Source organism: Aspergillus campestris (genome assembly GCF_002847485.1).
Source record: "Aspergillus campestris IBT 28561 chromosome Unknown P168scaffold_17, whole genome shotgun sequence".
Taxonomy (NCBI): domain Eukaryota; kingdom Fungi; phylum Ascomycota; class Eurotiomycetes; order Eurotiales; family Aspergillaceae; genus Aspergillus; species Aspergillus campestris.
Window position 1 is genome coordinate 21,210 of NW_020194352.1, and position 16,737 is coordinate 37,946.

The 16,737-nt window shown below is 28.8% G+C and overlaps 2 protein-coding genes across 2 annotated transcripts; one reads left to right on the forward strand and one right to left on the reverse strand.

Annotated features, from left to right (window-relative positions):
• Nucleotides 1-9,416: 9,416 nt before the first annotated feature.
• Nucleotides 9,417-10,424, reverse strand: P168DRAFT_244943 (sterol desaturase family protein; the record flags this gene model as incomplete). Its single annotated transcript, XM_024833952.1, has 3 exons — nt 9,417-9,972; nt 10,036-10,121; nt 10,170-10,424. 3 exons carry the CDS (start codon nt 10,422-10,424, stop codon nt 9,417-9,419), a joined length of 897 nt encoding a protein of 298 aa, XP_024688487.1.
• Nucleotides 10,425-12,590: 2,166 nt separating this feature from the next.
• srgA (Rab family GTPase srgA) lies at nt 12,591-15,645 on the forward strand (the record flags this gene model as incomplete). The annotated part of the gene is made up of 4 exons (XM_024838413.1): nt 12,591-13,261; nt 13,311-13,479; nt 14,987-15,254; nt 15,323-15,645. 4 exons carry the CDS (start codon nt 12,591-12,593, stop codon nt 15,643-15,645), a joined length of 1,431 nt encoding a protein of 476 aa, XP_024688488.1.
• Nucleotides 15,646-16,737: the final 1,092 nt, after the last annotated feature.

Below are 16,737 nucleotides of genomic sequence, written 5' to 3' on the forward strand. Positions count from 1 at the left end.
AAAAGTTTTTTAAAGAATATTACTTTAAAATATTAGAGTATGATTCTACTGTTATAGCTTATTTAAATAAGAAAAATTCTTTAAGTATTAAGAATCTTTAAGAGCTAGATTATCTGGCTAATATCTAAGATAATACTTAACTTATTATAATATTAGATATCTTTAGTTTTTCTTAAGTAATAAATAATTCTTCTTTTTAAATAAATATTAATTTATTTACTAGTAATATTATTAAACTAGCTAGTAATAATTTATTAAATTCTTAATAAACTCTTATATATTTTCCAAGATATTATAATCTTTTTATTTAATTAAGTAAAATAATTTTTTACTAACTTATTTATCTCTTAAGATTTTCTTAACTTTATATTCTTATTTAATACTTTTATTAATTTTTATATTTATTATAATTTAGCTTTTTTTTAATACTAGTTCTAATAATAAGATATAAAAGACTAGATATATATAATATATTAATTCTAGTAGCTTTAGCTAATAATTAACTATTCTTAATTTCTTTTTAATAATAAATAATTCTAATTTTTAGTAGTCAAGTTTCTGACTTAATTATTTAATTTTAATATTTTTATAAAGTAGGAATATCTTTTTTTCTTTTTTTAAATTAGATTTTTTCTTATAATACTTATTATAGTAAATTACTATCTATTTATAAAGTTAATATCTCTTATTAATTACTAGTATAGTATTTTAAGTATTTTTATTATTTTTTTTATTTATTTTAATATAATTTCCTTATTCCTAGATTTATTATATATCTTTAGATAATAACTATAATTTATATAAAATAAGATTTTATGCGTGGTTGCATGTGTTATATTATTATATATAAATTATATTATTAGTAAGTATTATTCCTAATTATTTTGATTATAATTAATATAATATTAAAGATATTATTTAATAGTCTAGTTAATTCTTTTTATCTAATTATTTACTTGTAAATAATATATTATTATTAAGTAATAATTAATTCTTATAATATTTATTAATAATTTTTAAAATTTTAATATAAAAAGCTTATCTTTATTTAATATAATTTTCTATAGTATTCTATGATTAATAATAATATAATATAATAATATATAAGCTATATCTTGTATTATTATAGTACTCTTTATTAATATAAGTTAGATATATTTTATTAATCTATTTATAATAATAATAATTATATCTTATTCTTAAGATTCTGGTAGTAGTTTAATAAAGTCTATTATAATTTATTCTTATAATTACTTTAGTATATCTAGTAATTATATCTTTTTATAAGACTAGTATCTTACAGGCTTATCTTATATATAAATATTATAATTTTAAATATAACTTTATATAATTTTTTATATATTAGACTAATAATAATTTTAAGTAATTTATTTATATATTTTCTTAATTCTAAAATATTCTTGAAATAGTTTATTATAATATATTTTAATAATCTCTTATCTTATATAATAAGATATATAAATAAGTTTATATATATAGACTAATCTATCTTTATTTATAACTAATTTATTATTATTTATTAAGTTATTTAATATTTCTTAAATATTTTTATCTCTTTTTATTTTATAAATTAACTTGTCTAATAAATTATTCTTAATTTTTATAATTTTTACTAGTTATTAATAATTATATATTAATAATCTATTTTTATATTACTTAAGAATTATAAGTTTAATAATTTTATTCTTTAGCTTATAATCTAGTTATTAACTTAGTATATTAGCTAGGCTATTTTTATTATTCTTATAATATTAGATTCTAAAATTATATTATAATAATATTTCTAATTATCTTGCCTGTCTTTATATTAACTCTTTAATTATTATAAAAAAAGTAAAATTCTTATAATTTATTTTAATAATAACTTATTACTTTACTTCTTTAAGATAGACTCTTTATATTTTAAATATAATAATAATTACTAATAATTTCTTATTATAAATATTATAGTTTAGTTTTACTTAGATTAATTTTCTTAAATAAAATATAACTAGTTTTAGTTTATTATTATCTCTTAGTTAAGTTATTCTTATTCTAATAATATAATCTAAAATATTTATCTTAATTATTATTTCTTTCTTTAGATTATATTATATTAAGACTAGTATAATAATAAGTTAGTATTTAATATTTTTAAATATTTTTTAATAATTATCTGTCTAGTTAAAGTTCTCTATTTTCTTTATTAGATTAAAGAGTAGATCTAGCTTATATATATAATAATAAATAAATCTTTAGTAATAGTTTATTAATCTTATAAATTATTATAATTTTTTAAGATTTTTTAATTATAGCTAGTCCCTGACTACCTAAATTTTATTTTTATTAATATAAATTTTCTTTATAAATATCTAGTATTCTAGAAAGTCTATTTTTATAATATAAAACTTATATTTCTTTAATTTATATTATAGCTTAGTAATTTATAGCTTTTATAATACTTATTTAATATATATTTTATATTCTTTAAGATTCTTTAAGAAGATAAGAATATTATTAAGATATATAATAATAAATATATCTAGTAATTCTCCTAGTACTTTATTAATAAATTTCTAAAATAATACTAGTATATTAATAAGACTAAATAATATAACTAAATACTTATAATAATTATATTTTATTCTAAATATTATTTTTTATTTATTTTTCTTAATTATATATAGCCTGTTATATATATCTATAATATTAAGTTTTATAAAGATCTTAGCTCTCTTAAGCTTATCTTATATCTTTATAATTAATAATAATATATATTTATTCTTAATTATAACTTAGTTAAGTAATTTATAATTTATATATAGTTATAAACTTCTATCTTTTTTTAATATAAATAAAATATTATATTCTACTAGTAATTTTAATAATTAAATTATTTTTTTTACTAGCTATTCCTTAATATATACTTATAATATTTATAATTCTTTTTCTAATATTAAATAAATTTTTTATATACTACTTATTTTTCTTCTTTAATTAAAATAGTATAATTATATATTCTATATTCTAGTAATTCAGGATTTTTAAATTACTTAAATAATTTTTTAAATCTCTTATAATCTAATAATATAGTAATCTATTTTATTACTACTAATATTTATATTTTAATATTACTAGTATTAAGTCTCTTACTTATAAGTCTCTTAATAACTTTCTCTAGTATTATAATTTTATAATAATTTATTACTATATCTAGTACTTATTTTAATAATATTATTAATTAATCTTAATAACTTGGCTTTATTATTACTAATACTTATATTATATAATTATTATTAAATTTATTTTTAAATCTTTTAGTTAATACTTAGGCTTCTTACTCTTAAGTATATTATTAAGACTTAAATATTTTTATTATTTATTCTTACTTTAAATAATTATAATTTATAAATTAAAAACTACTTATTTTTTAATTAATTTCTAGATTATAATCCCTGAGTTATAAGATTCCTAGTATTATATTATATTATTTTAATTATATTATATTAAAGTTTATTTATTTAAAATAATTAAGTATAATTATAGGAATTAGTCCTAATTTAATTATAAGATAATTTCTTAAGTTTTTATTATTTAATTTTATAATAAGTTTTAGATTAGCTTTTCTAATATCTTTAATACTTAGTTTTTATTAGAATTAAGAGTTTATAAAGTTATTTATTATTCTAAAATTAAGTATTACTTTAATTACTTATTTATATACTTATATAATAAACTTAATATAAGTTTCCTATCCTATTATTATAAGTTACTTTCTTTTTTTTTAATTAGATTCTTGATTATAGTATAATTATATTAAAAAGTAATTATTAATAAATTTATTATTATAATATATTATATATTAGTTTTTATAATAAATTATCTAGTATATCTACTTGTATTCTAGATATTATAGATATTCTTTATATAAGTATTATAAATTCTAGTAAGAATAAGTTATTTTCTATTCTTTTATATTATTAGATACTTTTAAATAATATCTAAATATTTTCTTTTTCATGCTATGTTCTTTATAATTTTTATTATAATATATTATTTATAATAATCTCTTATGCCTTGAGTGTGTCTTATAATAAATATATAAGTATTAATTATAATTATATTTATTATATAAATTAGAATATTATTTATACTTGAGTTTTAATAGTTTCTTATAATATTAGATATTATTCTTTTAATACTAGATATATCAGGTTCCTAAGTATTACACATGTTTTTACTAGTATATTTCTTATATTTTATTAGTTTTTTTCTAGTATTCTAGGTTCTAGTAAGTATAATTCTTAATCTTATTATAAATACTTACTTTAATAACTTTATTAAGTACTCTAATTCTATTAATTATAATTAATTACTTTCTTAGCTTGACTAATACTTATATAATATTTTATATATTAGTTTCTTTATAATATTCTTTTATAGTTTTCTCTAGTTCTAGAGAATTTTAAGATATATTTATTTCTAAGCTTAGTCTTAGATCTCTTACTTAAGTATTAAATTTTTTATTAAGTAAATTAATATTATTATAAATTATACTAGAAAATTTATTCTCTTTAACTAGCTTATTTATATTAATAGTTTTATTAGACCTATCTGTCCTTATATAAAATTTATTATTTTTATTATTAAATTTTATTATCTTTTTTTCTTTATTAAAATAGCTTTAATTTTCTATATTATAATTATTATTATTACTTTATTAATAATTACTTAGATCTATAAATTTATTTAACTAATTAATTTTATAAGTTATATATAATTTCTTAGCTAGTAGATCTATCTTAAATCTCTTATTCTTATTATTATTCTAAGTATTTTTAACTTCTTTATAAATAGCTTTTAACTACTTTTATAATTTCTTATTATTATTTTTTTATTATTAGTTTAATTAATATTCCCTTATTATATAGCCTTATTTTTTATAATTATAATATACTTTATTATTTTAATATTATTCTCTTTCTTTCTTAGGAATTTCTTGATATTAAGCTATATCTAGCTTTATTAATTATAGCTTATAAGAATTATTATATTCTTAGCTTTTTAGCTGTGCTTATTATTTATTATTAATATTATACTAGCTTATTCTTTAATTATCTTAGTATTTATTACCTGACTAATTTTTATATTTAATATTAAAGTTAAATAACTTATTATTAATCTTAATTACTTATTTAATTATCTTGCTAAGAGTTTCTAGCTATTTTATTTAAATTAGTTTCTCTTAAATCTCTGGTTTAAGCTCTTCCTTGAATTATATAATATAAGTATTATTATTTTAATTTAACTAAGATATAACTTACTAAAATTCTGAAGTATACTAGCTAATTAATTTAAATTATTATAATTATTATAATTTTTATTTTATATTTTAAATTATATTAATATCTCTGAATATTATATAGAGTTATTTTTTAAAATTATTATAGCTTTTAAATACTTTTTTAATTTTATTATCTTAATTATTTTTAATATTATTCTAGAAGTTCCTAATATAAGATTTAAATTAATTAAATACTAGACTCTTTAGGTATATAATAATAAATATAATTTTATTAGATTTAGTAACAAGTTTTTCTCTATTTATTTTTATATATATATTTATTTATATTAAAAATATATAAAGCTTAGAATAAGTATTATTAAATATCTCTAGTAATTTAATCTTAATAGTATAAGTTATAAGTTATCTTTTTAAGATTATAATATATACCTGTAGTTACTTAATTATACTAATAATATTTACTAGAATTAGCTTATTACTAGTATCTTTTTAATTACTTTTACTACTAGTCTTAGGAATTAGCACAGCTATTCTATTATTATTTAATATAATAATATTTTAATTTATTTTAAGTTAACCTAAGACTTTATTTATATTAACTAGTATTTAATATATTAAGATCCTAGAATCTCTTTAAGCTTTTATTATACTAGTATTAATAATTTAGATTATTTAAGATAAAGAGCACCCTGTGATCTTTTTATTAATTATTAATAATAAATTAAACTAACCTGAGATCTTATATAGTAATTATATTATTTATATTAATTAATAAAGTAATCTGATAGTCTAAAGGTAACTAATAAGTAAGAAAAGAAATAAGATATATTAAGTATATATACTTAATACTTAGTAAAGTATAGATAAGTAAAAACTAGATAAAAGATATACTCAGACTTGAACTATATAGTCTTGAATAATAATATTATTAAATATAATTAATTAAATTATAGATATAGGTAAATAAATATCCTTATATATTCTTTAGTTATATACTTTCTTATATACCTTTTAGAGTAGATAATAAGATATATTTAATTAGTATATCTGCCTGTGTATACTTTACTATATATCTCTTGAGATAGATATTTAAGTATATAATTATATAACTTGTGTATTCTTCTTGCAGGGTTCTTGATCTTGTACTAATTAATTAGTGTTAGACTTCTGCCTAACTATGCTGCCTTTATGGGATATTAATCTTGTTGGGTTTCCATAACAGCTAGCTTATCTTAAAAAATTTAATATAAATAATTTATTATTAGTAATTAATTAAAAGTAACTAAGAAATATATATAAAAATATATATAATATTCTAGTCTAAATTTACTTATATTTTTTTATTTTAATCTTATAATTCTTTATTATAATATATTATATTTTATAATAATTAATTAATAAATTCTTAATAATAATTATTTATTTATTAAATAATATAAGATCAAGATACTTAGGTTTAATAAGTATAATATATAATATAATTATTATAAAATTAATATAATCTTATATTTCTTTATTCTTTATAATAAGTTAAATATAATTAATTTAAAGTAGCTAATTCTTTAATAAATTTAAAATAATATTTAATTTAGGAATACTTATAGTTATTTTAATAGTTTAGTAATTAATAAGTAAATAAGAAAACAGGAGTAATAAGAAAAGTAATTAATAATAAAAAATTAATAATTTAAAAAAAGTTTATCTTGTAAATTAAAAAAAAAAATTTTTTTTAAAAAAAAATAAGAAAGTAAATAACCATGCTTATAATTATTAAATCTTAAAATAAATAAAATTTATAAGAAGTAAATCTTTTTAAATTAAATCTAGAAAAAAATATAACTAAGTTTAATTTAAGTAAATAAATTAAGTTAAATAATAAGAATAAGACTAGATAATTTAAATTAAATTAAAAAAAATAAAAGAATATTTAAAAGAACAAAAAACTTTAAATTTCTTATTTTAAAAGAGCTAGTAATTATATATTTAAGAAATAATTAGATATTAGTAAAAAATTAAATAATAATTATATAATTTATTATATAACTTCAGTAACAGGAAGAAGTAACTATTAAGAAATCAAGTTCTTTAATAGGCTTGTTTGGATTAGCCATCACAGGAAGTTAATGGTTATTCTAATATAAGCTTATAAGATAAGTATATGAGAAAGCTAGATACAAAGTTAGCTAAGAATAACTAGTCTAATATAGAAATGATTAAGAAAAATTATTAAATTACTAAAATAATAAAGATATAAAAAGTAATATTTTCTATTATTTAGTTTATTTTATTTATATATTAAATTAATTATATTAAAAATATATTAGTACTATCTTCTTACTTATAATAAAAAAATTTAATTAACTTAATATTATTATGAATTAAAATTATATTATACTTTTCTTATAACTAGTCTAAAATTTATTAATATTATAAAAAAATAAATTATATACTTATAATACTCTAGTTTAAGATTATTATCTTATATTATAAAATTATTAAGCTTAAGAATTTTTATTTAATAATCTTATATAAATCTTAATTTAACTTGCTTAAATATACTTTAGATATACTAGTAAAAATATATATAAACCAGATTATAGCTAGAAATATATATATACTAGTAATATTTACTTAATAATAAGTTTATAAAGTCTAGAAAGTTAAGATAATAAAAATTTATTAAGATAAAAACTAAAATATTTTTTTTAATTACTAGCTTAATAAATATAAATATTTAAGAGCTTAATAACTAGTTAATTAAGAAAAATAAGAAAAATAAGAATAATAAGAATAAATTATATAATATCTAGAATATTAATACTTTAAATTTTAATAAAAAAGTTATATATCTCTTATAATAATAATATAATAAGTTAATTATAAGTTTTACTTATATTAATAACTTAGAGAATATAATTATAATTTTTTATGTTATAATTAAGTAAAAAATAAATTAAAAATTCTAGGAGATTAATAAGTATTATAAGAAATAAATAATAAGAGATCTTGTAAAACTTGAATAAATAAAGAAGTTAATAAATTTTAAAAATATTAAAAAGCTCTAATTTAGAAATTAAAATAATAATAATATAATTAATATATTATTAGATATATAGAAAATTCATGAAATTCTTATATATAATATATTAAAATACTATTTAAATACCTAAGCTAAAAGGGTTAAATTAAACTAAATAGATTTTAGTTTTATAATTTAGGGATCTATAATCTAACCTGCCCTATTCAGGTATCTGAATCTACTGTAGATTCTACCCCCCCGGCACCAAACTCACTGCGGATTCTACCCCCCGCCCCCGAACCCGCACCGCTGCGGGTTCGGTGCGGTTCGGTTCGGTTTTTGCGGTGCGGTTATGCCACTCTATTTCTTATCAATTGCCTCAGACTGTAAAATCACAAATATATATAAAATCATAATAATTTAGTATCATAGAAGCTACAGGAGCTAGCATGATAATTGAAGTTATTTCTATAAGAAATATAAAATAAAGTCTTATTAGAGTAATAATTTATAATATTTATATTATTCATTTACTATATTTATATTTATTAGTTACTACTATAGTTAAGTTTCTCTAAGTAGAGCTGTGCTTTGCTCAATCTTATATAGCGGCTAATTAAATGAACAAGCTAGGACAGGACAATAAGGACTACTACTACTACTACTACTACTACTACTACTACTACTACTACTACTACTACTACTACTACTACTACTACTACTACTACTACTAGAGAAAGTATACTAGAGAACTTGTTAGCTTTGTCCTGCGCAGCAAAGTTGTTCATATCTGTGGGACTCCAGCCAGCGGAAAAAAAGTCTTTGCTAAAATTACCCAGAGATCACTATTTACTTGCAAGTCATGAATACCACAGTACCCATGTCAAGTTTACATCAAGAAGAATCCATGAACATAAGAATTGCATTAAAATAATAGTATATGAGTGATACATCAAAAGAATTAAGCTATGTATGAGAAAAGCCCGTTCGGAAACTTTCGCCGACACTTAAACATCCACGCGTATAAACTTAGTAGCTTCGTTTCTGTGGTTCAAGCAGCGCCACATCCCCTAAATGCACAACATTGGAGATTTACTGCGCCTTCTTGGACACCTTATCTTCTCTCCGTCGTTGAGTCGCCTCAAGAGAGTACTCGGTATTGAGCAGGTAATCCCACCACCTGAAACTGCTCGAATAGTTTCCCACGAATTTCTCATGATGCAGGTCATGATGATCGGCACCGGCCCAGAATGGAAGGAAGTGGTGAAGACTCCAAGGAAACTCATAGCCGCTGTGCGAGTCGACCGCCTGGAACAGACGTAGCACAATCCAAACATACATGGTGAAAATATGCAAGTCCCCGGTGATTGCACACCAGAGGATCGGGCACCCAACGGTGCCAAAGCCCAGAATCATGACTTCAATAGGTGAGGCGTACTCAGCTGCCATTCCAAAAGGCGCTGAGTACTGGTGATGGATCTTGTGGATCGCCTTATAGAGAGGGCCCCAGTGTAGCGCGCGGTGAGAAAAGTAGTGCCAAGTATCTTCAAGTACAAAGAACACCGCAATCTGGTAAGCCATGGTCCAGACAGACGGGAACGGAACGGAGGTCGAAAGGCCGAAGAATTGAGCCATTGGGTGAAAGAGCCTAACAAAATGACAGATAATCAGCTGGAAAGTCACATTTGTTGACTCAAGTCTAAATCCTTACCAAATCTGTGGCAATTCCACAGTGAAATGACTGAGCAAGACAAACTTCGCACAGTCCCATTGTTCTCGTACTGAGGGTATTTTGTTCTGTGCCAGTCAGCCAAGTTCCCATTTTCGAACATATACAATGCCCACATTTTGTATTTTGTAGTTTTTCAAAAACCCCGTGCTATCTATGAGGATCCATGGCAAGGAGCGACCGAAATAAACAAGCTCATGCATGACAAACGACATGATGCCAGTTGCGAGAACATCATTCTGCATCCAAGCATACCAAGCAGTCCAAAGTCTTTCGACAACGTTAAGCTGGGGGTTGTATTTTGAAATGTCATCGAATTGCCCCCAGTATGTCACTGGGGTCTCAGAAAACAGAGTAGAATTCCTTAACATAGTAATTAGCAACCACACACCTTTCTTGCCGGCATACTGTAGGGCGGAACGGGGCTGGGATAAGCGCTCACATTGTGTTTGTTGACAATGAAATCCCTGTTGCCGTGGTGCCAACCAGTGGTTTAGCAATTGTAGTGTTGCACCTTCCCAAAAGTCACCTCTGTGTGTAGAAAGTCGTGCCCTGGATTAAAGGCAGATTTATGACGAACGAAAGAGTTATGGAAGAGTGTACAATTTGCGGATTGATGGCGGATTAAGGGCGGTATTTCAGGGACAAATTGGTGGTCGGGGGCCGCGCTATCAGGTCCGCTCCCGAGGTGGCGAGACTTCTTTTTTTCTCACCCCTTGGCCCTGGCCCTTCCACATTATTCTGGCACCACCTGCTAGCCGATTAGTACCGGTTCGACTCCTTAATGCTCCACCTCCCATTCCACCCTCATTTTGGTCTTGGCCCACTAATGGAATGATTATTAGAATTTCGATCCGTAACAGCTGATAATCCTAAGAAGGACCCCAGGCTGACCCCTGACATCCTATGTCGTTGTTAGTACTGTGTACGGAGTAGAGGTTGGTTTATCTTTCATGATCTCAACACATCCTTGCCCCCTTTCTTTTGTTTGTTTTCTCTGGTTCCGGCTCGTCATTTCATTTTCAAATACGGAGTACAGTCTTTAGGTTTGTATGCAGAACAATAGGATCTCAGAGATGTCATGAATAAAAGTCATTAGCCTTTCTCATCGTCTGTCTTAAATTTTAACTTTTATCTTTTTAGTTACTTTTAGACATATATATATATATTACAATTTGGTCCCTGGTTAAATAATCTACTGCAAGTAAGCTCTGAAGACTCTCGTCGGAGAAATGGCTCTGATTATTCGGCTCAAGACAGCGATATGATGACCAGTTCTCATCTTAAGAATAGTTTATGTAAAGTCAGTGCCAGACTCAAAAGTAATGATAAGCCCACATTTCTGGTTGCAAATTTGCGGCATGACACTGATGACTAGCTTAATTCATTCTGAGATGAACTTTGTTTATGTGAAAGATTAAAAATGTGCCACCTCCTTGGGGGACAGGGAAGTTTGCGGATTTCTCAAATTTCCAACCCAGATTACTGATGTAATAATTCCCCCTTCCATCGTGTATGGGGTTTTTGCGAATACCTACCGCCCCCGACCACCAAATATCACCTACTAACTCCCAGATTGTAAATCATACGATGTCTATAATAAATGAGTAAGTGTTCCTTAGTGTTTGATCACAGCATTCATACTCAAACGTTCTCCTAGTAATATCAATCGCATCAACATACAACTTGATAAGTTGAAGGAGCGCAGCAATGATGTCTACATTGACCTGGAGGAATTCCCTGTGATCGAGACGCCCGCAGTGGTTGAATTTTCGGCAAGATTAGAACAGCTGCTGGACAATCTCTCCGTGACATCCAAATCGCGTCCAATCTTACGACCAGAGCAAATAGCGGACTCAATCTCAAAATTCCCTCGGTTTCCTTTCGATGAATTTAGGCAGCATCCTGATGTACTCGCCACACGCGAGTTGGAAAATTACTGGATATTAGTCGCGAAGGCAACGGCACAGACCCTGGGTGTAGTGTCTAAACTCTTCTTGGACCGGACGCTCACGCTCAGCGATGAAATACTGTATTGGGACGATGTTCTGGATTCCTCTTGGTATACTGGTCTGCACATGATACAGACGTCACCCCTAGCATTGTGGCATATACTAGTGAAGATAGGAAAGGGCTCCCATTATACCGACTGCCAGTCAAGATATCCGGCCGCAGCTTTGTACGGACATTCGCGATTCTATGGTATAATGTCTAAATCCAGGTACCCCCGGATATTGGGCCCTATATCGTCCGCGTTGACATCGCCATTCATGATTTGTAGGTGGGACATGGCGCGAAAAAAATACATGCTAAAGGAGATGAGGAACGCCCATGCAACTGCCATGGGACTTCTTATGGATCAATGTGCCCTCTTCAAGTCAGATAACCACTTACACCAGACAAAGTCCGGGCATAAGTTAGAGGACATCATATTAAGGAGTGTCATGGTAATTGAGTCTCTGCTGCAGAGCTTGAGTGATAGTGCCGAACACCACGACTGCGAAGAAATCCTTGCCGCGGTCGACAGAAGCATTGCTATGTACTCAGAGGAAAAGCCTAGCAGTCTACAATCTGCCCGGCAGATCGATTACCTGGGTCAACGGCTGCTCTCTGTTCTGAAGGAACTCCTTCCGGCCTATACTCTACGTTCTGCGACTGTCCTCAAAGACTCAGGACGTCCGTCGCGTCTAGTGCGTTATTGGTTACCAGCCTCGTTGATGATCTTGTCAGCCAGTACTTCCCTGAGAATTCTGAGTGCTCGGCGCCATGATATTCTCGAATGGGTTCGAGAATTCGGGACTACTATAGCTGGGTTCTGGAACAATTGGGTTCTCGATCCCATAGTAAGGCTTATTGGAACCATAAGGCACGATGAGAAAAGCGAGATCGCATTGATGAGCAAGAACAGCCTCGAAGCCGACAGAGCCAGTTTAGAGAGGATGGTAGTGGACTTCATCGTGGATCGTGGTGCTTCAAAACATGGTGATACTGCGGTCAATATGCATGACGCCACGATTAAAGTGCACGAAGGTGACTTGACTCCAGTTTTGAAAGCCTATGAAAAAGACTTGCGGACTCCTTTCATTGGAACCGTTCGCGGTGATCTGGTGCGAGCTCTTTTGATACAGATCCAAAAGACCAAAGTTGATGTTGAGATCGCGATTGGTGGTATTGACACTCTGTTGAAAAGTCAAGAGCTTGTCTTCGGGTATGCAGAATCCTTGAAATGAATCCAACGTGAGACTAATACGCCCCAGGTTTGTCGGTCTAACGCCGGGGATCCTAGTGTCATACGCATTGGCGCGGTGGTTCTCTGGCTTCTTTGGTACTCGAAGAGGGTTGCGTATGGGTAGAAAACAGGACGACTTGCGATACGCATTGCGGTATAGACCCCATGAACCCATGACTACAGAGCAAGAGACTGATGTGTGGATAGGAATGTTCATCGTACATTATTATCATCATCGACAATCAGTCCCAGCGGACAAATTGCTCGCCGAGACCAAGGCCTCCTGATATGCGATACCGAAGTTTTACTTCAAAAAGCAAGGCCGATCCTGAATGCTGCCAGCTTTCGTGCATTCCGGGAAGATATCAGCGACTTGATAAACCAAAATAACGTTGATAGGAAGATTAACGTTGTAGAGAGAGTTTTTTGGGTGTATTTCAAACACATCCAGTAATTCACTGAGGTCTATATCTATTTGTTTCAAAGCTTTGTATCTCCTTGTATGTTTGTTTTATCACGATGAAGAATTACAGCCAGGTAAACTATCAGTATCCATTCCACGGTATTGTGTAAACACTGAAATCTAAATGTGGTACGAACCCGAACCCCTTTTAATGTTTGGAGTAATTCTACTCCGTACTTAGTCGTTGCGCATTCAACAAGTTTGGTTGATGCTCAGCTATATTTTAGTGTACGAGCTGTTTGACTTTCTCATTTCAGATTTCTAGTCTATTCACATAATGTAGAGGTAATAATTGCCAGGGGGACAGGAGTAAAGATAAGAATCATCAAGCATGCGCAAGTACCCCGTAAAAATAAAGCAGGAATGGTAATACTCTTCCGACCCGTAACAAAGTAGGAGGGGTGCTAAGGTAACTTAACTCTTAGCGTATGAATGGTATGGCCCCCGAATAGTGGACAGTGGGGGTGCCTGACTGTTTGATTTAATACGAGGCAGTCAACTACCCAACTAGGTGGTGTCCGCTGGCGTCTGCAAGTGTATCATCGTTGCATCCCTAGTTTCCACTTCCACATAACTGCTCTTCAGAGTATACTATCAGTCACTTTCTCGAGGCACATTTTCTACTTGTGAAGGCCAGGACGTCAGACATCGCGGAGCGCTTAAATTAAGGCCCAGAACAACCCGCTTAAAACCGTCTATTCCACCTACCCCAAGTCTTATAAATAGACCGCCCTCCACGACCGACACAAATAGCGCTCACCCATATCTCCCCGACTTCTTGTTCCACCGCCCGACTCGTCAAATCTTTTAGAGACAGAACACTTGCCACCTTTCGGTGGCTGCAGCTGTCCTGCAGGCAAAACCCCTTAGCACGGAAAGTGAAAGACGAGACAAGACGACCCAGGCAAGACAAAACGAAAGACCAGATCACAAGATTTAGCGTGACGAATTATATCCCGGTGATTCTCACATTATTGATAAGGATATCCATCTCCGTTGCCTTCTTCGTCTTCCTTGAATTCTACTCCACTCTATACTTCATTCTGGAAAAGAAAATAGAAGGGAGAAGAAAAAAGAAACAAGCCACACACCTACCCACATAATCACCCTTTGCATCGGCCAGCTCAGGGGCACCGAGCTTATCCCATAATGGCCGGGACTAGGAATTACGACTTTCTGGTAAGCATCTCTACATACATCTTCTACGAAGGAATAAATAACTAAAGACCGGAACCTATTAGATCAAACTACTATTGATCGGAGATTCTGGTGTAGGGAAGTCATGCTGTCTTTTGCGATTCAGTGAGGATTCGTTCACTCCATCATTCATCACCACCATCGGCATCGATTTCAAGATTCGCACAATTGAATTGGATGGCAAGCGTGTAAAACTTCAGATATGGGATACCGCTGGGCAAGAACGGTTCAGAACCATCACAACCGCGTACTACAGAGGAGCGATGGGCATCCTTCTTGTATATGATGTCACGGACGAACGATCATTTCAGAGTAAGCTTCCTTTCCTTTGGACTTTGATCAGAACATTTTGATGTTAATTTATCGATCGCTCCCAACAGACATCAGAACATGGTTTTCGAACGTCGAGCAACATGCTAGCGAAGGTGTGCATAAAATTCTCATCGGGAATAAATGCGACTGGGAAGAGAAGCGGGCTGTTTCTACTGAACAAGGCCAGCAACTCGCAGACGAGCTTGGCATACCCTTTCTCGAGGTTTCGGCGAAGAACAATATCAACATCGAGAAAGCCTTCTATAATCTTGCTTCGGACATAAAGAAAGGCATGGACACTTCCAAAGAGCAGGCTGGTTCTGGTCAGGGGGTTATCATAGACCAGCAAGGATCCGCACTCAATGGCAGCGCGGGGGGGAAATGCTGTTGAAGACATCATGCTGTGATCTTTTTTATTTACTTGTCTAGATTCTATGTTCCCTGCTCCCATTACCCCGTTGATCGTCATTTCTTTTGTGCGACTCAGTTCATATGTTTCGATGCCTGGCTAGTACCCCGTCGCGCCACCCTGCGCTCAGCCTGGTGTCACTTCATCAGCCTTTTGATTGCCCACCCAATACATGTGTGTCCATATCGTTACGGGTGGCTAGTATTCATGTCGGACATAGTTTTCTCCTCGTTTTTATTAGGCGGCGTTGCTGAATGCATTTCGTTTCACCTGCTTGCTTTCTATCTTTTCTGACCATGGTTTGGGATACCTAATAAGTCTATTATCATATCTAGTCGAGAAGCTTCACCACTACAGTACATGGTGCTGCATGCGCTTGGCAAAATATCCATGCTTCGTGGGAGAGTATCAAAGAGCAGGGTCTCTAGGCTACGGACAAGCGAGTACTTTATCCCTAGTTTCTGTTTATTGTAATGGGTGCTGCCGAATAGTGGAGCGTATACCTGTGATGGCGGGAATTGTGTAGGACAATTCTCAGGGGCAAGCAAAACAGGTAGATATATCAACCATAACATCGTTATGATTGTATGACTACATCCATATTGGTATAAAATAGATCATATAACTCTAAGCCGTAGAGACGTTATATCTTTATACATATTGCTGTACAAGAGAGCTTGATCAAGATGACCTTGTACTGCATTAATCGCAGCTGTGTCTTGAATTTGAGGGGCAGTAACCGAGAAACGGCGGACACGTGGAAGGAGGATAGTAGATATAATTTGCCACTTACGGTTTGCCAATGGGCCATGACATATTGCTCCATAATCTTGACGCCAGAAGTAGTTGATTTACAAATAAGGCGCCGTGTAAACTGCTACTCTCATGCGGATGTTACACGGTTTGAGCAAGTAGATGAAACAAAGGGTTAGCAGTGATCAAATGCTAGTAGGTTACACTGAGCAGGCCCGATAGATTCATGTCGAATAGCGTTTGTGTCCATGATAGCAGAGTGTATGAAGTGTCCAGCATGACTAGTTACGCTGTATATCTCTTATCATACACATACATCCA